The sequence below is a fragment of the Plutella xylostella genome, chromosome 22 (assembly GCF_932276165.1).
Source record: "Plutella xylostella chromosome 22, ilPluXylo3.1, whole genome shotgun sequence".
Classification (NCBI taxonomy): domain Eukaryota; kingdom Metazoa; phylum Arthropoda; class Insecta; order Lepidoptera; family Plutellidae; genus Plutella; species Plutella xylostella.
This window is the reverse complement of record NC_064002.1, coordinates 9,537,331-9,563,418: the sequence shown is the minus strand read 5'-3', so window position 1 is coordinate 9,563,418 and position 26,088 is coordinate 9,537,331. Positions and strand designations below refer to the sequence as shown.

Below are 26,088 nucleotides of genomic sequence, written 5' to 3'. Positions count from 1 at the left end.
AGGTGTAGGGGTGCGGGCGGCGCGGGGCGCGGGGTGCGTCACGTGACCACGCCGCCATTGGCCGCGGGCGGCAGCTGCGCCGCCGCGCCAGTCCCGCAGCGACCGCCGGCGAGCCCGCACGCGCACTCCACGCGCGACCACGATCACGCGCGCGACCGACGCGATCGCGAACTCTTGCTTTTGTTTATTTTTCGCGTGCGTCCTTCGGGCACGCCGTCTTGTGTTCCGAGGCAGCGAGGCGAAGCAGCGACGAGCGGATGGACCGAGCGAGGAGAGAAGGTACGTCCGCGGCAGAGTTTGCGAGCGATTTCAAAAATTTGTGCGACGCACTTCCGCTCGCGCCGAGTTGGGAAGTGTTCTCCGCGTGCCGGGAAGCTCGCTGGAAGTTCGAGCTGCGGGAAGGAAGTTTTGGTGGTTTGTAGAGGTATAAGTACCTATGCGCGTTTGTGCGAGGCAGCGGAGCGTGAACCCAGGACCGGTGCGCGTTCGCGTGCCACTTCCGCTGGAGCTTTCGATGGAGCTTTTGCGAATCGATCGCAACAGTGGAAACACGTCGGTAATGAACTTGCATGCATATTTGAAACTCTCTGCTAACTTCGTGAGTCCCAAATCCTTGAGGCAAACATTGTGCATGACGTCATACCAAAAGCTCCAATTGGCTGTGAAAGACATGTTTAAAATATGTATCGATTCTAATATTTTGAATGACCAATTGACCGTCATTTACGATTGGTTTCCCTCCACAATACTACCCTACACCCCATGCGGTTCGCTATGGCAACGAAGCGTCGCGTCGCAACACACAAGGCATCTGAACTCATGAAGATCATCCCATTATTCAAATACCCTATAAATAGGAGAATAATCACCTTTAATACTCCATTTAGCTGTCATCCTTTTTAATGAACCTTTGCAGTTCCACAGTGATGAAGTCCTTCATTTTAATACTGAGCATTAAAGTTAAAGCTCCTGCGTGTTGAACAAGTCATGTAATAATGATGATAATGCTTACAGCTAAATGCCACTCGAGAATGGCACTAGAACATTCTGCACGTCACTGCAAATGTCACGTCCAATAACAAGATATGACGAGCTACATGGCTAGAACATGTTTTCATAGTCAATATTTTTTGCAATTTATAAACTGTTAAATTCTATCCATACTATGCAGCTACCTACATTATTTAATACGAAATTATGAAGCCTATACTAGCCTTCAGATAGTATCCTAGAATCTATGGATGACAAAAATCGTAACTGTAATGCGAAATAAATATTATGCAATAGACACATTCTATGGCTAGAGTAGCTCACGATTGTTATCGCACGTTGTAGCGAGAGAAGCCCTTGGCAGGATATCCTCAGTTGCAGGCAAAAGCGAAGACTTTGTCTGGTGAACTGAGGCTAGCAACCAGCTATTTCAGAAGACCAGCGGAGGATCCCACGGAATAATCGAATAAATAATACGCCTTCCTCTCGCGAATGCGATAATGGGAGTCAAGTTCAGAGCGGCCAATGAAAACAAATAAACAAATTGGCCAATTTTGCCGCGAGTTAACAACCAGAGGCGAATGAGAGCCCAGGATTGTGCAACGCTTCCAACATGCTTCCTTTTTAGTTGGAGCTAGGACGAGTTATGCTTCCTCTCCCATCATTTTTCCGGACAGATTTGGTTCATAGAAAGTGTGATTGTGTTTACTTGGACTTGAGGGAGTTCATATTGGAAACAAAAGAAGTGCGAATTAGAATTAGTTGAGAGACAAAATTTGCTATGAATTTCAAATAAATGCATGAAAGCGCTTCCAGTACATTATAGTGAGAAAACTACACCTAATTATCTTCGTTTTTTTATTCATCATGTAAGATGTAATGACAAAATGGACAAGAAATTGCAAGCAAGCGTAGCAAGAAATTGCTACAAGAATGTGCCCTAATGAGTGGTAATGAAAATACATGAGAAAATAAACTGTACTAAAGTACACCTAAAAGTAGGTAAATGATAATGAAAATTCATAAAACGTATTATTTTTCGCGAAAGTTCAGTGTGATATAAACTTTTAAAACTCCATCTACATAGATCTCAGAACCATTTTCTCACTTATTTTTCAATATCAAGATTATTGCCAGAACTGGTACCCTAATTCATATTTTTCGAGTCAGGATAATCCACCTCTTATTGCTCAGTAGTCTCGCTATGTAAACACAATACCGTTCCATGAGCTGCTTTCGGTTTCAGTGTACATAGCTAGGGACACATAGTTTCGCTTTCTGCCGGGCGAAGTTTGGACGTCAATGAACGATATGCGAGGGAAAAACTTCATGAAAGATGTAATTTTGCGGAATATTTCAGTGGGCGCTCTCTCAGTCCCGCCGGGTGAACGTTCGCACAAGTTTGCGATTCTATACACATCGATTGTTTATTGATCTCGGTAAATAAACGCTTTGTTTATTTAGTAATCAGAATCTCGATTACTGAGAGAAAATTATGAATAGTTTTTTGATCTTTTGGAACGTATGAAATGATGAAGTGCTGGTATTTTGTAACAGTATGTTTAAAATTAATATTATTGATCTTGTAATTACTTACAGTGGGAACATGACTCCTTCTATTAGATAAAAGATGCTTGATTGGATAAGTATTAAAATAATTTCAAATAACAAGAGTGATACTTTTTCAAATGTTTAACCAGCTCTAGCCGCTTCCTTTAGGAGCGCGACTCAAATCTGTGCCGCCATAATAATCAAACATCCGACGAAAATTGAGTCAAAACTATTACAATATCTCATACATTTAAATAGAAAAAACGCTCAATTTCCGATGTCACATCCGATAGTGCGTTTGAACTCGACAAAAAAGCTTTACAAAAGTATTAAGGCATCAGAAAAAGTGGAAGTGTGGGAATGGAGTTTGGTAAAAAACGAGACACATCTGCGGCCGCTATTCACTTCGGCTCAATGGGATGGGACCGTAACTCTATATCTGGAGGTACCTTATTCGAATAAAGTACGTACGCTTATGATCATGCTCAAACTCCGAACGCGTATCTCGCGATGATAATAATTTTATTACGGGCTGTTGATCGTTTTGCCGCTTGTGGTCTTGTAACGTCGTAAAGCTTATTATATTCATTTCATGCACCACTTTGTTTGGATTCATTTTTGTTTTTCATGTCTTCAAGAGCACAGTCGTATTCCTAACTCTGAAAGTTAAAACTGTGCGTCTTATTAAAACTGTTTTCATTTCAGTCTATGCGTCGTTATAGCTACGCCTTGCTTTCTTACCGTCGCCAGCTATTATACGTTATTCGATCCTTACAAAGGATAGTGAAGTTGTGAAGTCTATAATATAACATACGGGCTTGAATATATGGTGTACAGGTGCAGTGGAACATAATGATAACGTGGGGCCGGAAGCGCACATCAGTCAGAATTGCCGGGATGCTACCGGCCTCCTGCATGTACCTACTTACGTTCAATTCTGCTCCTGTTACTTTTATAACTTTGACTAGTCGGGTTGGTTGTCGCGCTGTAGTGTTATTTTTGTTAGAAAATTGTTGCAAGCTCGCTACATTGGCTGTTAGATGCGGGCTTTATTGTTTGAGTCTATTTTTTCGGGAGGTCTTAGCCGAGTTAGGTTGATTTTGTAATCACAACGAAAGTTTATTTTTATATTTACTTTCCAAGTGCCTCAAATTTGAATGTAAACAGTATAAAAGAGTTTTCAAGCATTGATAAATCAAATCATTCATTTTCATCATCTTAATAAAATACGAGAAAAATTATGAGAAGCAAAAAAAATATGACCAAACATGAAACATGATTGTGAATCCAGCACTAAACTGCGCAAGCTTTCAGACATTTAATAAATAATAACGAAAGCTATTAAGTAAATAAAAAGTGCAGTCTGGACGAATTTCCAGAGAATACCTAGGCAATAAAACTAATAGAATACCTAGTGGAAAAGCCGATCCCAAGAGGGGTTGATTCGAATTAGGAACTAATGTAATTAATAAAGCTCCTTCCATATTTTTTTCAATGAGAATAAGTAATATTGTTAAAAGCTCAATGACTTCGGCGAGGCAAAATATGTTTCAGAATCACTTACATTAGAAACATTTTAAACTCTATTCTTCAGTTCTTAATAGATAGGTAGTCTTAACCATGGTATAAAATCTTCAAAGGGTAACTACTACTAAGGGCCGATTTTTCAATGCTCAGATAGACAGATAGATAGCGTTTATTCGACAGATAGCGAAATATTACATTTTTCAAATGTCAGATAGAACTTATTCGTCCAATAACTCAGTTAACTGGAGAATAAATCTATCTGCTGCTTGGGCCGCCAGATAGGGCTTATTCGATTGATAATTTGACATTTGAGGTTATTAATTGTAAGTTCTTTTTTGCGTTTATAACAATTCTAAACTACCGAGCGCAGAGAATAATCGTCATTTTCAATGGATATTTTCGATGACATTGATGATATGGCGATCGAAGAAGAGGCAGTAATGAACGAATATATTAATCCATTTGAAAGGAAAGTCACAGTCGTCAAAACGAGGCCTGATCATTATAGTATGGGGGATGCAAAAGAATTTCATCGCCGAAAGGCACCAGACTAGAAACATTATGTTGATTTATTTTCAATCATTAATTTTATAAAACAGGAATGTAGCAGCACTTCCTTCATAAAAAAATATTAAGGTACATATAGTTTTTCATTTTACGATAAGTAGGTAACCTATGCTATATAGGTATAAGTATCTAAGACATCCCTCCGGCTTGGCGGGATGATCTTCAATGTCCAGTATTGGACTGCTATAGACTGAGGAGAAAAGAGAGAAACCATCCAGTACTTGATAATAAAACATAGGTGTTGTAATTATTTCTTTCAGTTTTTATTTGTTAATTCTAAATTAAGGATATGTTGAATGGTAATGCTGGAGCAAATGCCCAACACCTTTTCTTCTACATCGATAAATGGAGGTGCATTTGAGGGCCCACCTCCAGTTTTGTACATCTCCTGCCTTTGCAGGGAAGACATCTTCTTCATTGTTTTTTTGATGCCCTCGTACTTTAACTTAAGGGTTTTCCATGAGCGGACACTTGTGGTTATACCACTGGAGTTAAAAGAAAACTCAATTTTCTTCCATGCAGTCTCCTTATCTTTATTTGTTGCAGCATCGGTCTTTTTATTTTCTATGACATGTTTGAATTTATCTACCAAACTCACTACACAGTAACTTCAGCATTATTAAAATTCGCTAAACGCTCTCTTTTTTGTGAAACCATTGTGATTCAAAAATAACAAATTTAAATACCAAAATTAAAACAACCAAACCAAACAGTCAGTGAGGCTTGTGGCTTGATTGCTCTTTGCTTGACAGTGATAGTTGACACTGACAATTGAAATAGTAGTCTGTCCTGCTTTAGCACTAGTGTCTGCGCATATATTTGTTTCATCTCTCCTGAGTTCAAATAGAAAAATCGGTAAGATAGTTATCTATGGAATAAATCACAATTGAAAAATGGTTAAGCAACTACCAGGCCGATAAACAGCCAAATAAAATTATTCGTTAGATAGTTATTTGACGTTTTATCCTGGCATTGAAAAACCGGCCCTAAGGGTACTAATGCAAACCTGTAACACTGTAAAGAAGTTCTAAATATGAAAGCTTTTTCAACGCTACTACCCTACAAGTTAATACACATGTTATTGAAGCAATCCGATGATTCGGTTATCAACAATAATCTTTTCTGTGATCTTTCTGATAGAGATATCAGTTTCCGGCAGGTATATATGCGCGCGCGCAGCGGATGTAAGCACCTACTAGCTACTTGTAACAGCTGGGCCACAAAAAAATATTAATATCGAATCCTTGATAGCATTTCTCATTGTTATGATGTCATTTCTTGATATGTTTCATCATCATCAAATGAGGCTTTCTTTTAAAGTGAGCTTTTTGAAAGCAACCAATAGGTTCTACCTTTTTTGGCATAAGATTTATTTGCCTAATCTCGTATTGCATAGTAACGTTTGGTCAAAGTCTCGTTACGCCGAAAATCGTATGGCATAAATCTCGTTTAGTAAAAAGTTATTTCGCATAATATTGTTTAGCCTAATAATGGTATCGCCAAATCTTGAATAGCCTAATAATGCTATGGCATAGGTTTATTAGGTTTATACAAAGTAATAATATTCGTTTGGCTTTAACTTTGACGGAGCTTCTCCCTACATAGCGCAAACTGGTGCCTTGTATTGTTTCCGCTGTTTGGAAAACGCTCCGCTCCGCTTCGCTGCGCTCCGCTTTGGTTTTGATGAACATGTGCACCTAACACGCTCCTCCTCGCTTTGCTCGTCGTCGCACCTATTTTTAGGTTTCGATCTCATGGGGTTTGTAATAATTATATTGGTCGTTAACTTTAGATTTTTTGATCATACAATATCGTGATTTTCGGGATGTAGGAGAAAAATACCACAATTTGTACATTTACTACATACTTAATATATTATTTATTAAGATAACATTACGAGAAACAAGATTATACATAGGTATAGACGAACATAAATTTGAGCAAACGAAACTTAGGTGTTTAAAGATTGTGCCTAAAGAGTTTTAGACGAAACGAGCCTTATGCCACATAAGTCTTGGCAAAGTGATGGTTCGGCCAAAAAAGTTTAGACCATACGAGTTATGCGAAATGAGTTTTGGTCAATAAAGATTATGCCAGATGAGCGGAACCCCAACCAATAAGATAGTGAACTCCGGATCAGTTTTGGAACTCGAGTCTGCTTTGATTAGAGAAATATTGTAGTAACTTAGTAGGTCGGTAGAAAAAGGAAATGCATCGAAAGAGTGAAACCACTAGCACCAATACAAAGTAATTGATGATCAATGTTCCCGAAGCTCAGACCGTCGGTTGCGTCGTCGCAACGCAACGCACCGCGACGTTGCACAAAAAAGCGACAACATCCGACTCTAAAAATAAGTCCTTATAATTACAGCGCAAAGCTGAAAACGCTTTCGCTGCAGTTGTACCGTTGCCCTTGACAACCGAAACCCAGATACTATCGCATTCACACACACACGCCCGGCGCACGCACACTAACGCAGTCCGCAGACGCCCGCAGACATATCCTTGCACTCACACATGCACACGACTCGCGTTCCGTTGTACGCAGAACTTCTTTTAATCTTCTTTTTTCGCGGCGCGTTCTTTGTGTTGACGTACAAAGAGTTTGCCTTGCCTGCTGTTTACTGCGTAGGTAATAGCTGAGCTGTTCTGATTTCTGACTCTATGGCTTCATTTATTATACCTATAAAAGTTTATTCAAAAGTTTAATTAATGGCAGGCTATATAATACCTAGTCCTTTTTAAACGTATCCTATTATGAGGATTGGTACAGGTGTAAGTACAGAAATCCCTAAAAAGTGTCAGCACTTCAGTCAGGGCAGGGGGGCTTCGAAGGGGAAGCGAAAGAGCCGAAACAAGCGGTGTTGCAATTTGCCACCTCTTTAACAAAACAAAACAAAAGACAACTCCTTTCATGCGACGCGCTCTCAGAAAATGATAGCTTTGTTTTTTAAAAGATTGCAATGACGCTTTTAAAATTGCGAAGCGTACTTTGTGGGAAACGGAACGATTGCGTCGAGACTTCTGCTTTGGTTATTTGAAGGAGGTCTATTAATTTAATGTAAGTCAGAAATGTTTTTAAATAACAAAATAAACCATCCGCCAACGGATTGTTCCTTGAAAACGTAAAAGTATTTCATATTTGAAATTGGAATTGACGTCACAAATCTGCAGACGAAGCCTATCGATTCAGGTTGAATTAAAATAAGTCTCTTCTTTATATAGACTGTACCTCGTGTATCCAGCCACTCGATTGGTCAGAACATCGTGTTGGATGAATTAATCACGTGTTTTCCAACTACGTTACTATAACGGCCATTTCCCAGAGAATATTAGTATACCTAATCATTTAAAATTTTTCCATTACCTCAGAACACGCTGTTTGAATAAATGGAAGTTTGTAAATCATACCTCAAGTTCAAAAACACCTCTACAGATAAAATAGTTTCACTTCCCATAACATTGTCTATTTTAAGACACAAAATTGGACCAAACCGTTCCACACAAACTTAGAATAGACAACCTAATAATAGATTATGTTTACCCACAAAATACAAGCTCTACTAAAGATTATTGAAATTTGTTGAAGGACCATTAATCTATTGATTTCTGGTTTCTGGAGTAGAGACCACGAGCAGGAAAACATAGCGTGGGACGCCCTCCAGATCTGAGGCTGGATGAGGAACGCTAAGGACAAAGTTTTGTCTGATGTGATTCATGATGATCATCAAAACTTTTTTTTCTAATTATAAAAAGGTCTCAAGAGAAGTAGCGGTATCGATAGTCAAAAATATGATAGTTTATCGATACGCTTACCAACAAAATATCCCCACACTAGTGTAGATCATTAATAGGGCTGTGTAAAATATTTTTACATTATCGTTATGAAAATAATAAACTTTATTATCTATCTACTTATCAATCTTTCCATAATCAGCTTATAGAGCTTTGGTGAAATCTTAATACAGTATGACTACTAAGCCGAGTATTAAGCTTAGCGGATTTTCTTTCCGATATAAATTACAAGTTACATGTCGTCAAGTTGGCAGCCCTGCGAGGGGTGGCATGGATGACGTCACGGGCCACTGAAATGTTAGCCGCACGTGACTAAATGTAACAACGTGATTATAATAGTAGAGTGAACACTGTCGGCTGGAAGGCTGACGTGGCATATGGAATAGTGGATGAATCTACTGTTCAAGTAGATCTTGTACAAAATGGCAGGAACTTTTATTTTAACTTTCTGATATGATAAGGAATGGCCATGTTCATGGAAATAAAAATGGTTACTTAGAAGTAGCTTTCAAATAGGTATGAAAGTTTGCTTTTACTCAAGAAGAGATTCAGGGTTGTAAATTGTAGACAACGTTACAAATGAAAAACAAAAGTTCATACAGAACAACTAACTACCCAAGCTGAAACCATAACTTCTCACGTAAGCACTATAAAAGCACTTTGTGTAAGGAGGCCGTTTGTCTTCGCCCTCGAGCTTCATTTCGCAGCTCCTTACAAAACTAGAATGCGAGCTATAATCGACAAATGAAATCCTAATTCGATTCTGTTCTCGCGCCATCGATTCCATGATTCTGCAAAACAGTGCGAGACGCATGCGCGACCGCCAACTCGTAAACATGTCCAAACGCACTCGTAACTTTCAAATTTACATAGTTACGAAATTCCTTTACCACCTTATTATTTTGAATTTATCCCGCGAACTGGAGAGCCCCTAAAACATCACGAATTATAGTCGACGGGCTATTTCCACAGAATTGCCATATCCCGCCCGTGGATAGGTACCAGGTTTTTGTTTTTTGTTTCTTACATGTTGTTATTTTTTGTTCGCAGATTGGTGCAAGCCGCTCGGATAACCCGCCGCACCACGCAACAACCAAATCATTCAAAATTCCTCAAACCAAAGCCTCCAGTCAAAACTCTCGTTTCAATCTAATATAAGCACTATTTTTTAACCTTTTAACGATACAGCAAATCATAACATAGTATACGCTAACTCCCAAACAGTACAAATTAATTTAAGTCTGAAGTGATCGGTATTTACAATAAAAAAAGCCTTTGCAATTGAGCGAAAGATAAAATTTAATCAAGCAATCAACGACCAGTATTTAAACGTTCCAAAATAATAAGATATCGTTAAACGAGTGCACAAATATTTATGTACGTTAGCAGTTGTGAGAACAGCCGACCGTTCACAAGTCAGCCAAAGATTTTATAAACCGTAACTGTTAAGACGTTGCCTCTACTCGTTAAGGATTTTTTACATAATTTATTTGCTAGTATTAAAAATCGAAGATATTGTGATTAGTGTAGTGTAAACCAGTGTGCCGTATAACCGTAATCTAAGTGCTATATAGGGTAACCTGCGCGGACATTCAGTGCAGCCGTTTCAAAGTACAAATTACCGAAAGTTCCGACTCTATACGACTCTGTAACTATAGTGTGTGTTCAGTACAAGTTAGACTTACGAAGCCTTTATTTTTGTACGCAAGCTACCGAACTATTCCGTACTGTGTATCGAGTGCGAGTGATGAGATCAGGCGCGATGCGCTCGCGCCGCCAGGAGGCGCCATGAGCGAGCGGCTGGCGAGCCCGGGCGACCTGCCGCCCTTCGCCTCCTTCGGAGACATGGCGGAGGAGCAGCGCCTGCTGCACGCCGACACGCGCCTGCTGGAGCCCACCTGGGAGTACTACGAGCGCACCGGCGACACGCTCAGCATCATCTCCAGCCAGCCGCAGTACCGGCCCTGGGAGTCCATGCCGATCACCGTCGGCGGCAAGGACGCCATCCTGCGCGCCGGCTTCTCCACCCCGCTGGAGACCTACCAGTCTGTGACCCTGCAGCCGATCCCCAACAAGCTGCCGTCCTTCCAGAGCCAGTTCCAGACGTTCCCGGAGACGACGGTGATCCCGGAGACGGGGCTGCCCAGCGTGACGCCCGTGCCGGTGACGTCGAGCCCCACGCCCAGCGCCAGCCCCAGCCACATCACGCAGCTCACGCAGCTCACGACGCCGTCGTCGCCGCACCTCACCACGCTGTCGCAGGTGGCGCCGCTGTCCACCACGCTCACCACGCTGTCGCCCGTCAACGCGACCACGTTCCACACGCTCACGGCGGTCAACGCACGCAGCTACCCGCTGGTGCCGGCGCCGCTGCAGGCGCGCGACCTGGCACCCTCGGGCCAGGCCTACATCGACGACCGCCACATACAGCTCTACCAGCCAAACATCGCCACCATCAACGCGTTCCCGACGCAGAACGGCATCCTGCACCAAAACGGGACGCTCCTGCACCAGAACGGGAGCTTAATACAGAACATTCAGAGCCCGACGGTGGTGCACGTCCTGAAGAACGAACCTTTCGATGTGAAATCATTACAAGACAAATACACGCCTAACGGGCTGCACCATGCGTCGTTCCAGAACCCTATGATCCTGGATAACGGATACGAGAAGAAGACAAATGGGTTCGGGAACGGGTCGTCGCCGACGAGGTCAGACTACCGGAAGAAGGAGCGGCGGAAAATGCGCGCGAACAGCTCCGAGTCGGACGGGTCCAACATGGAGGTGGGGTCGGAGAGCAGCGGGCAGGTGGCGGCCGTGTCGTCCACCGCCGGGTTCAAGTCCCCGCTGCACGGCGCGCCGCCCCTGCACGCCGGGCCCATGGAGATGGACGACTGCTCCAGCGAGAAACAGGTCAGTAGCGTGCTCTATTAGTTCTATATCTTACCCCTAGTTCCTTCTGTCTGGTTCCGTCTAGATTTACCGTTTCATGAAGTCAAGATTAAAAGATCAAAGAGCCAAATCATATGTAGGAATAAGGCAGAAAAAGCTTAACAGATACTAAATTGAACAGATGCTAACTAATGTAACGGTGGTTTACGTAAACAAGCCGCTAGGGAATTGCGAACTGCGGACTCCAAGCCGAAAGATATTAGAATTCCCTGAATTTCATCCGAGTCGGTACAACACCGGGCGAAAGTGGATGCTCGCCGAATGAAGATCCCGAAAAGAGAAAGTTTTGCCGTAATTCCACCTTTTATTATTCCAGCAGCAGTTTTTATTCCCGGCCAAGTTGCGGAATGGCCCAACTCGCTGTCTTCGCGGCTATAAATTTAATAGTTAGCCGATTCGCTTGCTCCTCCAATAAATTAACTTTCTTCGCTCTCGTTTAAAGCACAAATTAAAGTGGGACGATTTACGCGTGTCCAGCTTAGGAGATTTTATGACTTTTATTAAATTCTTTAACGTATTTTGGGCTGAGAGGCCTTGAATGTATTTGTGTTTTTTTGTTTTAATAAGCGCGCATCAACTCAACGTTACAATTCCGGCAATGGCTTGATGAAGTGGTTATCCGAGTTGATAAAATTCCAGGTCGGAATTTGCAGCAGTCTTCTTAGAATTGAGTAAAGGAGTGAACATCTCTCAGGGTAAACGAATAAACATCTCAAGTAAAAAGCGTCTAAGGACTGCTAGAAAGATCGGACGACATTCCTGGCTGGGCAAATGTCAGAGTTTCCTTGTCTAATAGCGAGCACCTTGGCGGCAGCTGCCTAGCGCTGCAGTCGCTGACTAATTACGATGGTGGCACGCCGCGCCGCGCCGCTTTTTTGCTTCCGTCATTCTCTGTTTTTAGATATAATTGATATCTTTTGCCCGATAAGTTTAATGCTCCTTCGTTAATTAAGCACTTAAATTATAGACGCTTATTAAATAAAACATGTAATTTTAGCCCATTTTGATCAAATTCGGATCTAATCTCGCATTGAACCGTATGATTTTGAGTATTGTAGGAACTCGAAAGAGGAACTTGTAAATTTGCGGTAGTATCAGTTGAGCAATCAGTCGGACGACTGGGGAGACCTATTAAATATCCAGCGACTGATCCACCGACCAGCTGCTTTCAATGACTTAATTCCACCGATTGCTATCTCGTGATTGATCATATTCAATTATTAGCACAAGTACATTATAAAATAAAGCAAGCACCCTGTAGATTCGACTGATTATTTTGTGTTTTAATACACGCGACGTTCTAGGAATTTTATAACGTCGTCGTATTGATGTGAAGAGTGAGATATTTCAAAATGAGAACTGCTCGCTACAATTTTTTATTCCTAATTGTCATAATTATTCAGCTATCCCAGCAGCTGTTCAGATATAAAGTTACCTACTGGTTTATGTGCAATAAAATGCACATTTTACGTAAAAAAGTTTTATTTTGTGAAGTTAAAATAAGCTAAACAGTTGTATGTAAAAATATAAATTAATAAGTAGTAAACCTTTTATAAATCTTAATTGCATTTGCTTAAATTATCTTACAATGCAGCATGCGTTGTTAATTATTTAACCTAGTGTAAATAATAACACTGCCGCTACTAAGTAAGTATACCTTCTTCAGTCTTATTTGCATTCTTTTAAGACTTTAAATTCCCTGTATAAGCGCTTATAATATGAGAGATTAGAAGCATATATCTTGATATTTTATTCATCAACAAGCAACGTTATAGTTTTATATTCACGCTCTGACTCACGGGGATATCCCATTACTAGGTAGGTACATATTCTAACGATTTTCCTGAAGGAAATGACTAATATAATACACATCATTCTTAATAGTTCAGTTTTTTCGAAAATTGGTTCTTGAATCAGAATATACACAGGTCATTAATCTCTAGAATTTGAAACTTCATTTACAGTTACATTTCCCAACGAAACATTTGAAGCTATCAAAGTCTTCCGTAGCTTTTCACGAATATTGTTAGAGAAAAGGTGAAAAAAGAAATAGTTTTCAGACTCAAAGAGATAAAAGAAGCGCGAACGCAAACATACTTTTCAGTGGGTGTCGAGCCTTTCATGTTTCAGTCAACCAATCACGGAAGATATTTGCAACTGCCTTCTTATTTGCCAAAAGCTCCAAGTAATATTAAAAAGCTATGGGTTATAGCAACAGAGAAGGCAAGTACTTTGTTAGTTCAGCCATTACGCGGTAGGAGGCAATATTAATAAATTTTTATCACCTAATTATCTTGCGAGAAAAACAACGATTAAGTACTTATACCTGCCAGTTTTTGAGTTAAGGTCATGTCGTTCTCTGAAATTATTCAGGCTTCCTGGGAATTGATCCCGGAAGGCTTTAGATAGGTTTTTTTAGTGGAGTTACTTTCTATCATAAAAATCGGCCATAATTGCAATCACTGCGGACAAACACCTAGGTATATATTTTTATTATCTCAACATTCTACTGAAGAAAGTAAGTAAAACATATGAATCTATGCTGAAACAATTTGTAACAGCTACAACTGATCTAGCGCTAAAGCGCGTGATTCACAGAAATGAGTGAATCAGAAAGCTCCGAAGAATGACGTGTTATCGTGATCGTTTCTGTGTGGGCCTCTTTACATTCACATTATTTGATCTTCTAACATAACAAATATCGTTTAGTTTGAAAGCTAAAACATGACAAACTATGAAAGCTTATATTTTCATTTATATTTAGATAATTATATTTATGGGGATGTAAATAATAATCCTACCAGTTCATGTTTCTGTATAAATGAACGACAACTTTGTATCGTGCATATTTGTTCAAGTGAATTAAATTGACTAGCATATTCCTGTAAAAGCGCGATACATTGAACTTTGTTAGTATAAAGTGCATCGAACACATCTGCCAGACCAGACGCTCGATCAATTTGTAATTGTATGACAATATTCATTAGAACTTCATAATAAGAACCACTTATTAATTACTAAGTTTTTCTATTGCACATTACTTGAATATTTAAATAATAAGTATTTCATACGTAGCCGCCCATTAAAACATGTAAATGTGCATAGAGGCCGCACGCATAACAAAGTTTGCATCCAAAAACCTTTTTCAAATTCGTCAGCTGTTTTGCGTTTTCGAGACAACAATCGGAACATTTCGATCAGATACGCGGACCGTTGCATGATCAAAATTGCACGAGAACGGGGCTTTGGCAGAAGTCCATTAGGGCACGCAAGCGTATGGAGTTTTCATTTCGGGTTATAAATATGTGTCAGCGTCTAAAGGTCTGTAGCATAGGTCTGTAGGGATCTGTAGGGACTTTGTACAAGTAATTGACACTTCGATATTTAAATAAAGAAATCGACCCTTCAAATTCATATCGCCACGACAAGTAAGATCCAAAGAGCCTTGATTCATTAACGCACCTCTTTAGTTATTTTTCTAGACGGAACCAGACTTACTCACACAATTAGCTACCGCTATAAACAATATGTAAATACATTTAGCATAATAATACTTAATAAACATTTTCATCCTTTAGACAAAGAAGAAAAGAAAACGTTGCGGCGAATGCATCGGATGCCAGCGTAAGGACAACTGTGGGGACTGCGCGCCCTGCCGCAACGACAAGTCGCATCAGATCTGCAAGCAGAGGCGATGCGAGAAGCTAACAGAGAAGAAGGTAAGATACTGTCTCTTTCACTCTCTAGCCCAATGATCAAGGCAGGTTATAGCTGTCCTGCTCGTGTTGTTGTTGTTCCAAGGAGTTGTAGAGTAGAGGTTCCAGTTTTGGTGATGAACCTCTTTGGTTTAAAATTAGAGTGTTTTGTTTTTCTATACAGCCATTATGATTTGGTAATTTGCGGAAAATAGAAGTTGACTTCCTGATTAATACAGTTGTTCTTAAATAAATAATTTACTTAGATCATTAGTTAAAATAAACTCTTATTAAATGGACACTTCTTAAAACATGACACACATTCCAGCATACTTGTTGATGCTAATCGCTGAAATGTTTAGCCTCGTTTTATGAAAGAAACCGATCTCTTACAAAAATGTATCTAAATCATTGAATAAAAATCAGGGCACATGTTTTATTCAGTTGTCAATGAAATGTCTGTTTTATTTACTAGTTTCTAGTGCGTAGCTCCATTCACAAACATAGACCATCTTGTAAAGCCACCATCAGGTACTTAAGAAGGAAGGTACGAGTACTTAAAGAAGATGTAGGTAATTCGAATTCCTGAATTTATTTAACCATTTCATTTACTTCATACCTATTTCCATTTGCCTGCCGTCTTCAGTATATTTCTCTGATCAACAAACTATAACATTCTAGTTTTCTATTGTGAAGTTTAGGAAAGGCTAATTTATAATATAATAGTTTTTTGCCTGATATCGCTTTTTTATAGATGTAACAAAAACAAAACGTATATGTCATGACAGACATGATAAAAATGCGCCGTATTTGTTAGTTTGCCCGTAGAGTTATTTACAACAGGACGAAATTCAAATCGAAACGTAGAATGACGCACATGCTGTATGACTTATGTATGTATGTAAGTAAGTGGCCGTGCTACAGTATATTTGCATAAACTTATTCAATTGCATACATTTCCGCCTTTTATATTTTTCATTCAAAAGCTTCTAAGGAAGCAGTGTGTCCGAGCGCGAGTATTTTATTGCAATAAATTAAGTTTAGCTCAAAACATTATGCGTTTTAGATGTTGTACGTTTATATGCTGAACCTATTTCGAACCGGCACTAAATAACATCAAATTCGTCGAATTATAATAACAGACAGTTCATTTACAAAAAATAACATCAGCAAGTATGAAAATTCTCAAACCGCTATTCAAACTGCAGATTTTAAAACCGGACGCAATTTGACGCAAAAATTCGCCCTAATACACGTTATTCGGTTCGGAAATTACCGGTTTTTAAACTACAAAATACCGGTTTTTAGTACAAAATACACATTGTTGTGTATAATTAGTGCTGTATTTCAACTTAGTTAGCGGGTGGTTTGACACCTGGCGTCCTTATCTCGGCTTATCTTGAAACGTCTAACATTTTGTTTGAGTAGGTACCTCAATGGATGGAGGTTCGGAATTTGATAAACAGCTGGTTTTACTTCATTTAGCCTCGAATTCAGCCTGAGCCTGAGTATATCAAGTTAAGCAGGACTTTAAATGAATTGCAGCGCCATGATTGGCTGCTTTATCGGTAATTGCTGCTTTTGTATTTACTCATAAACTGCTGGGCTATACATAATTTCAAAGGCATATTTTCTAACATGTTAAGCTGAATATAACCTGCTCTAGTATTTTTTTATACTTGTAAAAGAATGCCGAAGTAAAAATATAACCCAAACAAAGCATCAAAACTCACAAGGTGCTAAATAAAGCTTGAAGTGTCACTTTATCGCACAGCTTTTTGATATGAAAACCGTCAACTGTCATCACCCGCTCCATTCTCTGCACAAAGCACCCGGTGCGTAAGGGAATTGTAAAGCAGAATTTATTTTACTTCATGAAATCGTATTATTTATATTGAGCCGGTTCACATGTCGCCCACATAACGTTGTAGCGAAGCTCCAGTAGCCCAACTCCATACGAAAACATCTACGAAAACTTCACCAAACGGCTTAGCATTCGTTTGGTTTCGCGCGGGAGTAATTAATGTAAACTTGGGCAAAAAATGTTGCACTTTTTTCGAGAATCAGCTGTTCAATTCACCTTTTGTCGGTAGGTTGGTAACAGTAGCGTCTTTATGACATAATAGTCGGAGTGCGCACGCGTTGCGCGCAATGTGTGCGACAGCTGCGCGCACGGCCGTCCTCCAATCAGGACCGAGCATTCGAATATCGAACATCTAGCTTTTATCGAAAGACTTTGATTAGTATCGCTCGCTATTGTGTGTGCTGCCAGCCTTAGAAAGGTGTAAGATTGTAAAAAGTACACCTTTTAAACAAATAAAGTTATCCTATCTTTTTTTATATATATTAACATTTTTATAAATGTATTCCCTGCCTGAACAGGCAGGGAATATTCATGTTTAAACCACAACTTCGATATAAAAACACAATGTTTTTTTATTACATTCAGTACTAGATTCTATAAATTACATAGATGTACTTTCAGTGAAACGATGATCAATTTATCTTTCAAAATAAATTACAATACGCAAAACCCGCAGACTGTTAATCACATCTGAAATTCGTAGCTAAGTGACGCCAGCAAACTACCTCTATAATACCATTATCTGCAATACTTACTTATAAACAAAACTGTCTAAAATATAATTTACGATAACGACAAGAATTACTTACGCCAAATTCGAAACTCAATTTACGTTATAGGCTCCTCTATTTTTCCTTAGAAAGCATACACAAAATGGTTGCCAAAAATTGTCCCGAATAAATGTGTTTTTCACGAAGATTCACGCTAACATCCAGCAGTAAACATTATAAGAAAGCAGTAAATCAAGACCTTTGTGTTTTTATCTCGGATTTTAATTGCCTTTTTGTTTTGTCGAATAAATGTATCTTCTCTCTTTAATCGACAATATTTTCTTCGGCCCGGATTAATGGGCCAGATAAGTAATTTATGCTGAGAATAAACTGTATTTTGAGTCGTATATTTTTCTTCAATTAGGTACTTAGGTAAGTCAGTTATTTTGTATTATCTTTCTGTAGGTAAATTCCAGCCATTATTTTGCAACAAGGTCTAAAGGTCCTTCTGAAAACAAAAGTCACATCTACAAAGGAGTTTCTACTTCTTATCTCGCAATACAAAGCTGGCTGTATACAAATGTTTTTCTTCTTCTTAAATCGCATTCGATTTTTAAACTACTCCGGGGAAAGAAGCACGTGGTCCGCCCACACAGGGGATCGGACAGCGATCATAACGGTCGGTAGGAGTTAACACTTTTGATTTTTTTCTTTTTTTTTCGACCGGCACGCGCCGCGCCGTGGGCCGGTGATTCACGGCCACGGCAGATGTTACCATTCAGGTTTTTGTGCTATCAGCTGATGTAACGGGCAGGACGAATCGACTTATTACAGATGCATCTTGCGTGCGGCGCGCATGACTTTGTAGTATTACGCAAGTAACAGGAATCGACGTAATTGATTTTTTTCTTGTTTTCCCGCGCTAATGAGACCGCGTGCGTTCAGAAAGTTTGGAATAAAACGGCGTTTATAAAAAAAAGGTTTTTTAACGTTTGTCAACGTTAACATACGTGTGGGCAACAAAAAGCCGGCAGGATGTGGTGTGCAGCTTGTTTACGTCGCCATAACTTCTAAACAGAGCCATAAACAGTAGCCGGCCATTATAAATTATGAAAAATAAAATATTTGCTGCGGTAGAGAGCGTCGACGAGCGAAAATTAAAACTAAGCTTTTTAGAAAATGATGACGGTTTTGTTACAGCTTTTTTATTTTTATAATAATAAATACAGCCGGCTTTTAAATTACGAATATTCTAGTGAATGTTTTATATCATATACCTTACAGATATTAACATTTACATATGTTTAAAGTCTGGACGGTTAGCTTAATCTTTTCTTCAAATATTTTTTACAGGATTAGGCTAACTGCCATATAACGGTGTTATTTGTACAAATCGTCTGCAGTATCCGTAGAGTTTCATCATAATAAATAATGACCCATTTTTTATGCGAGGATTTCTTCACAATAAAAACTTTACGGGACATGAAAGCATTTAAGTTTTTAATAAAAAATAAATAAGTAATGTTATTTAAATGCAAGTTATCAAAGATGGCGGCCGTAAAAAGTCGCATCAAGAAATTCAAGAATAAAAGGACCATTGTCGGTTGATAAATAAAATTTAAATAGAGAACTAAAGCTGTGTCCATTCAAGTAAAAAACGGTCACGCTTAGCTGCATGCGACCGGTTTTTGCTCCTGCATACTATTAAACATGTTACACGACTACAATATAATTTAATAAAATTAATAACAGCATGAGTACTATTAAATAAACCAATCATCTGGTTAAAATTTTAAGTTCAATATCTGCTAGGTCATCATGAATTCATCTCTACTGCAAAACAGAGTAGAAATGCTGCTACCGACCAACAAATCAATACTTTTTCCTAGCAAAGACTACCCCAACGCACGCAACTAATTCATATACAGCCTAGAACAGCTATAAATAACTCTATCTATACCACCTCTTTTCTCCGACCAAACAGGTACGCACACAGGCGCACAGATGGCCGACCAATCGCGGCCTAGTTTCAGCGTAAACGTATACAAAAATGTGCTTCTACGTATGTGTGTGTGGCGAGGGGTGCGTGGATGCACCCTTGCGATGCATTCAACACGGAGCTATTATTTTGCTTTTATTTTATTATTACTCACTGCTGCTCAGAATCTGTATTTTTATTGCGGTCATAAAATACCACTCGAAAGAATTGCTACTTTATTTTGGAGTTTCTGGAGAAAAAAAACTTTCATTCACTTCATAGTTTGAAGTTGTCCACGATAAACAAAGCGTTCGGATGTAAGTTAATGCGCGGGGTAAGCGCGTGGGCACGCATATGCGTTCATATGCGTTTGCACGCGCGCCCCCGCCCCGGGCAGTGCTTGAACGCACCTCTAATTGCCGAGACCTGCTACGGAGTAAGAGGTTTACTAAAACATTGTTGTTGCGAAATATTATTTATTTTTCGCAACTAAAATTTTATCCTTTTGCAACACCTCGTATAAATAAACCATATAATATTTAGGATTGATGAGGATTGTTATGTTGCCATTAAAATTTTACAATACTGCCTTCCAAAATTAAGGACAATTTAGATAATAATGTAAGCATGTAAACGGTACGGTACAAATCTTACTCTCTTTTCCTATCGTTTTCTACCATAGTATGTATGAGGAGGTTAATATCAATTATTTATCATTAAAATATGATGTAGGTACTTACATAAATCATTTCATTTAAACATAGTTTAACAAATAAATTTTTAGTTCAAAATTTTAATTAAGTACCTAGTTTTCCATGGTTAGACACACACATCATAGAGCTGTACTCTTACAACTATTCACCCTAATGTAGGTAAGATGCCTGTGTAAATATGGTATGTAGGTATACCTATATCTGAGCTAGTTTCTAGGCATTCTACAGTTCATTAGAAACAACCCCTGATACGCAGTGGTGCATGCCGTGTGCCCCCGCTACCCCTTTCCTGTAAGTTTCATTCTACCCGCATCTCCCCTTTCGAAAGAGGTCTAATTCTGCACGCGCTTTTCTACCGTATTTTTAATGTAAAATATTGTATTCTGAAGTTTTGAGGATATCTGAAATTATGAAACCCGTACAATAACTGTCTCGCTATACAAAATATATAAATTATAATCAACGTATGTTTGAAGTTAAATAATATAAAAAATATGCCTACGAATATAATGCTACGAATTTCGTAGGCCAATTTTCGTAGCCCGTAGCAATCGTAGTCTCGACGGAAAACTAAAAAAATCTTATAGTCAGTGATAGTTTCACCCTGACATACATAAAGTTACATAGGCAAGGAAAACGCTCTGAAGTGCCTACGCAACGCAATACATAGAGTTTATATACTCTATAGAGGTAAATGTAAAGAGGTGCTCACTCCCCTACCAGCACGGGTAACCTACAAATGTACTGTGACCTAGCGAGGTATGGATAGTTAGTGCGGACTTGATTAGAGGGAGAAAGATGTAGTATACATTATACCATTTATACCTATCTACTTGCTGAATACGAAAGTCGCTCAAGTTTAAGCCAATGACGCATAGCAAGGACGATAAATTAGAAAAAGTTTCCTTTACTTTAATTAGCTTTCTGGAAAAGTTATATGTACTTATGTTGTATATATTCTGATTCTATGTGTAGTAAGAATTAGTTTTTAATGTAAACTGCAAAGTAAGTAAATTACTTTTTTAAAACTAAGTAGGTATTAAGCTCTATAAATAGTTCCTGATAGTGCAATAATTCTATGGAGGCTTATAGGCAAGTATGTGTATGTGAGTGTGTTTATATGCAGGTATAATGAAAGCTAGAAAACGCCCTAGGCTGTAGGGGCGTCACGCGTAACCTAGTAAGAGATATGTACTATTCTTAAGTATGCATACGAGTACGTATTGTTACGTAATAATTAGAGCAAGACCCTAGTTTATTCTTCAAAGGGATACTACCTGCATCTAAGTGGTAGTTTGTATTCATAATCAAACAGTAGGTTCAACCTAGCTAATAGCTTCTATGACCGTGGGTATACTATAGTAGGTATTGTAAGAGTTTAGACGTTTAACACGGGATCATAACTTTAATGTAAATTTATTGATTTAAGTTTCATTTTAATATATTACATTATAACATGTTACTACAAAATTTCATTGACAAACATTAATACGGTTTGAAAAACCATGAAAAAATCTTATAAAAAAAGTAAAACTATCCTTCTACATAGTGATCTAAAGTACCAGGCTCGCATAGGTCGGCAGGGGCAAGGGTCGTACGCATCGCAAGCCTCGTTAGCGCTGCAACTGGGCCGATGCCTCGCCACGCGTGCGAATCCTCCACTGGATGCATCCACTCCCGTACACATGCTCTATGGTCGCGCGCGTTCGACATTTAAAACTGTTCGTTGAAAGGGCAGGCTATGTTAGGAACTCTATGGTTTATCAAAATAATATCTATCAAAATACAAGTGCGTATACTTTATGCACTTTCTTAGAGTTTATGGTATTATCTGTCTATCTTGATAAAGGCTACTCTTTTATTTCAGATACTATATTGACATATTACAGACAAATTGCAAATTACACATTGAATAAAATCTGGTAAGTATTAAATATTTCACAACCTTGGCATTCTCAGTATTCTCACGTCTTGTCAATTTAGTAAGTATCTGAAATAAAAGAATAGACCTTAGATATTCATTGTATTCAATATATTTTACGCTTAGTAACCCTGATTACATGATTAAACTAATAGGTTATCATTAGTCGATTTTATAGAGGGCTAAATTATGATTCACCCTTAGAAGCCACCCTTTTATCTAGCCTAACGACTGTCATTATCAGCTTCCAAGTAGGCGCATCACCATTACCTACGATACGACCAAGACTTTCAAAGCCCTATTTTCCTCAATTGCCCCCGTTCCCCCTTCTATCGCGATACCGTTGCATCGACGCATAAAAAAGTGCAATTTACCTATCAGTGCCTCGGTCACACAATAACCGACTTGTGCGTACCCTTTTAAACCCGCACCAGGTTAGCAGGGCCCCTCTCCTCCCCATAGCGCTTAACAAGATGCATAGAATCGGGGAGGCTCGGTGCATTACAGGGCTCAGGGATGTCTGGTTGGCACCTGAAGGCTCGGGTAGAAGCCTGAAGCTGTGAGGTCATCAGCCCCGTTGTTTGATGAGTACAGGGATTGTTTGTTAAATATAAGGGTTGTTATGTGCTTAGCGTGGAGTGCCTTCGATATGGGTAAAGTTACGCGTTAAAATGGAAAAGGCAATAGGTATTCATTTTTATTTGACATCAGAAGTAATTGAAATACCTCTCTGATTTATTGATTCAAAGTTATCCATGTCGGACATCTTATTTTATGCACATTTTATGTCAACGTTTGCTATCTCTATATATCACTGAGAGATCAGACTCATATTACATCTCACCTTAACTCACATTCTATTCCCAAACTTCGATTTCAAATTTGGAACGTTAGCATTCGATCGATTAACAGCTCGATTCATAATCGTAATCATGTGACAACCGGCTGTAACCGGAGCCCTGCGGGGCCGGTAAAGTATAATTTATGATTTAGCTCCGGTTTTCGATCGCACCCGCTTCCGTCGCGCCTCTTTCTCAAACATTGAAACGCAATACCAGAACACCTTTATTTGATTTATGCTGTCCTGGGAAAATGATTTCGGTATCTGGCTTCAGTTGAGACTTCTTATGCTTCCTAGTTTTTCTTTAGCTTTTTTATGTGCATTATTCAGTGTTTCAGAGTCTTATTTTCAGGACTAACGATTGTAACTTTTAGATCATTGAAAAATACAGAGGAAGGGTAATTTTCTATGTTTAAATATGTTCATCAAGAGTATCGCAAGATTGCCATCCGTTTTTCGATGCACATCAGTAAAATTCTAATCTGATGTTAGTTGTTCACGGCATACTTATGCGTTACATATACGTAAAATTCAACAAAATAATCTGAACATAACGTTACGGATTTTGAAGTGATAGTTTGATAACTAAACACTAGCGGCTACCCTGATATAATAATACACACAATACTATGAAATTATAGCCATAAGTGCATTTCACATCGAAAAGTTTTTGAAATTCGAATGTTTATGGCGGTTATTACCATGGTGCGGAGGATCCGACACGCATCTGTCGCCTATTGTCTATGGCGAAGCGTCATCTGCGTGCACGCATGTGAAAATTTTCTATTTTGTATTATGGTGATGGCGTTGAAATTATTGTCATTATGAAAGTAGCCTTTGTTTTTGCGAATTATTTTTTGCGGTCATCAACGTTATTAAGTGTAGGTCTTACAATGTAACTGTTGAAAGGAAACATGCTACAGTGTCATTAAGTGCCTTTATAAAAAAAATCAATCAGCCAAGACCCAGGCCAAAAATTTAGGCTACAGACATCACAACCAAGCGTTAACAATCCATCATTTTATTATAAAATCGCTTGCATTTATTAATTTTGACATGAATAATTCCGCCATCTTGAATTGGAGCAGCTGGTCCCATAAGTTCAATGACCTCTTTTTTGTGGCGGACCCAGGTAGAAAACTTTGTTCTATGGGTTCGGCGGGCTGGAGTTTGAAGTTCATTATTTCATAGTTGGTAGGTATGCGTTTTAAGGATAAGCATGTGAAATGCTTTTAACTTTTTGTTCTTTAGTTGTCAGTATAATTATTCTCTTCATTATGCTGCGTAACCTAGAGTGATCTGCCGAACCTGGCCAGATTCAGCATACTGATTTACATTAGATAAAAACGACTAAATTCGTATCTTGACCTATAAGCTAAAAATTATCGAATAAAATTTCTTTGTCATGAAACTTATCCATCCATCTTGATGTAACGAACTATCCTTCAGTTACATGAAAATGCAGGCACATTGGCACCACTGTATAATTTTAAAACAAACAATTCCTGTTGATTGGATCCTTCTTAGAAACTTATCGGACAGCTCACGATTATTCCAACTTTATAAAACAAAGACTCGATTTAATATGTTGAAGTGACTAACGAGGGTTAAATTTATAAATCTGAAAAAGAAAAGGATAGAAAAGCTATAGATAGAAGTATATTTTTTCTCACGCCAAATCGGCTACACATCAAGTTTGTGAAATTTTGCTATAGACGTAAATCACCACACAACGCTGTTGGTTTTTCAGTCTAAATTCTTACAGGAAACCCCTTTGACATGAAGCTGAACTCACACACAGAAGCAAAAATCTTCAGAATTTAAAGGAAATGGCACATACATAAGTAATCCTAGGTGAAGCCAATCTGCCCACATGTCCCGATACATTCTCCTTACTGCCCTTACCGGCACGCGCTACGCAGCTGCTATCGGTACCTTCTACGTTCACCATTACTTACCTGGCCTTTCCATTTACTGCATCCTGACTCTTAACTGCTAGCTGCAAGGGCCAGAAAGCTCTGGCAATTAGTAGTAGTAAGGGACAAGTCGATGAGGAAGTACCATATGTCCGTCTGCATTGGATTTTTTCTTCTCGGCAGCTGCCTGATACGTCGAGGATGGATTTATAGGATTGTTCCATTATACTGCTGTTTTAAATACGCATCTTTTGGAGGTATCGTTGACAGTTTCTCTGATATGATATTTTGGTCGAGTTATTCTAGTTGGAGATGCTTAGGCGATTAAGTTATATCTTGCAGAGTGACACCTACTTTTCAGTGCTTCAAAAGAGGTCCCAAGGTGTCACTCATCAATATTATCCGACCTTAGACAATATCCGACAAGCTGCAGATAGATTTATAAATGAAATTTTGTACAATTAATTACCCATCATTGACAGAAAACGTCCGTCGGTGCTTTACTACTATTAATTTTATTAATAAATATTATGTTTCCTTATTTTGCCTATGTTTTTTTTTATTCTTGCGATGGTTATACACTCATATAAATTATGACGAGGAAATTAATTTGCTTCTAATCTTATTTTCTTTTTTTGCAGGTAAGCTCAAATTAATCCAACCTACAAAATTACAGAAAAGACTGCACAACGATGATGGCGACGAAATAAAGGTAACAGTAGTTAAACAAAGTAGCGTAGATACATTTAAAATACCAAACCAAACTAGAACTACGTATTATATTCCAAATCCGAAAACCATAGACGAATTAATCTAGGGCACCGATTCAAATTGGCATTCAGCCTACGTCGAAACAATAGAGATACTGGCCAGTTGGAAACCGCTTAAAACATTGATCTCGCACTGACACCGCTGAAAAGGTTGAATGAGTCATCGGGGGCGAGAGAGGGGTGAGGCGTGGGGCGCGGGCGGAGGGCGCGGGAGGGCAAAGGCGACGTTGCATTTTCCTCGCATCGCGCTACACGGAAAAGCGGTGTTGCCATTATTTCTTTAATTACTATTCCGCCT

The 26,088-nt window shown here is 38.9% G+C and overlaps 1 protein-coding gene across 1 annotated transcript in view; it reads left to right on the top strand.

Moving 5' to 3' along the window:
* The first annotated feature begins 80 nt into the window (after positions 1-80).
* LOC105385720 (DNA N6-methyl adenine demethylase) overlaps positions 81-26,088 on the top strand; it is a 79,762-nt gene continuing 53,754 nt past the window's right edge. Inside the window, 3 exon segments of the mRNA XM_038105728.2 lie at positions 81-279; positions 9,481-11,343; positions 14,961-15,101. Coding sequence (XP_037961656.2) covers positions 10,219-11,343; positions 14,961-15,101 — 1,266 coding nt within the window. The 5' untranslated portion in view covers positions 81-279; positions 9,481-10,218.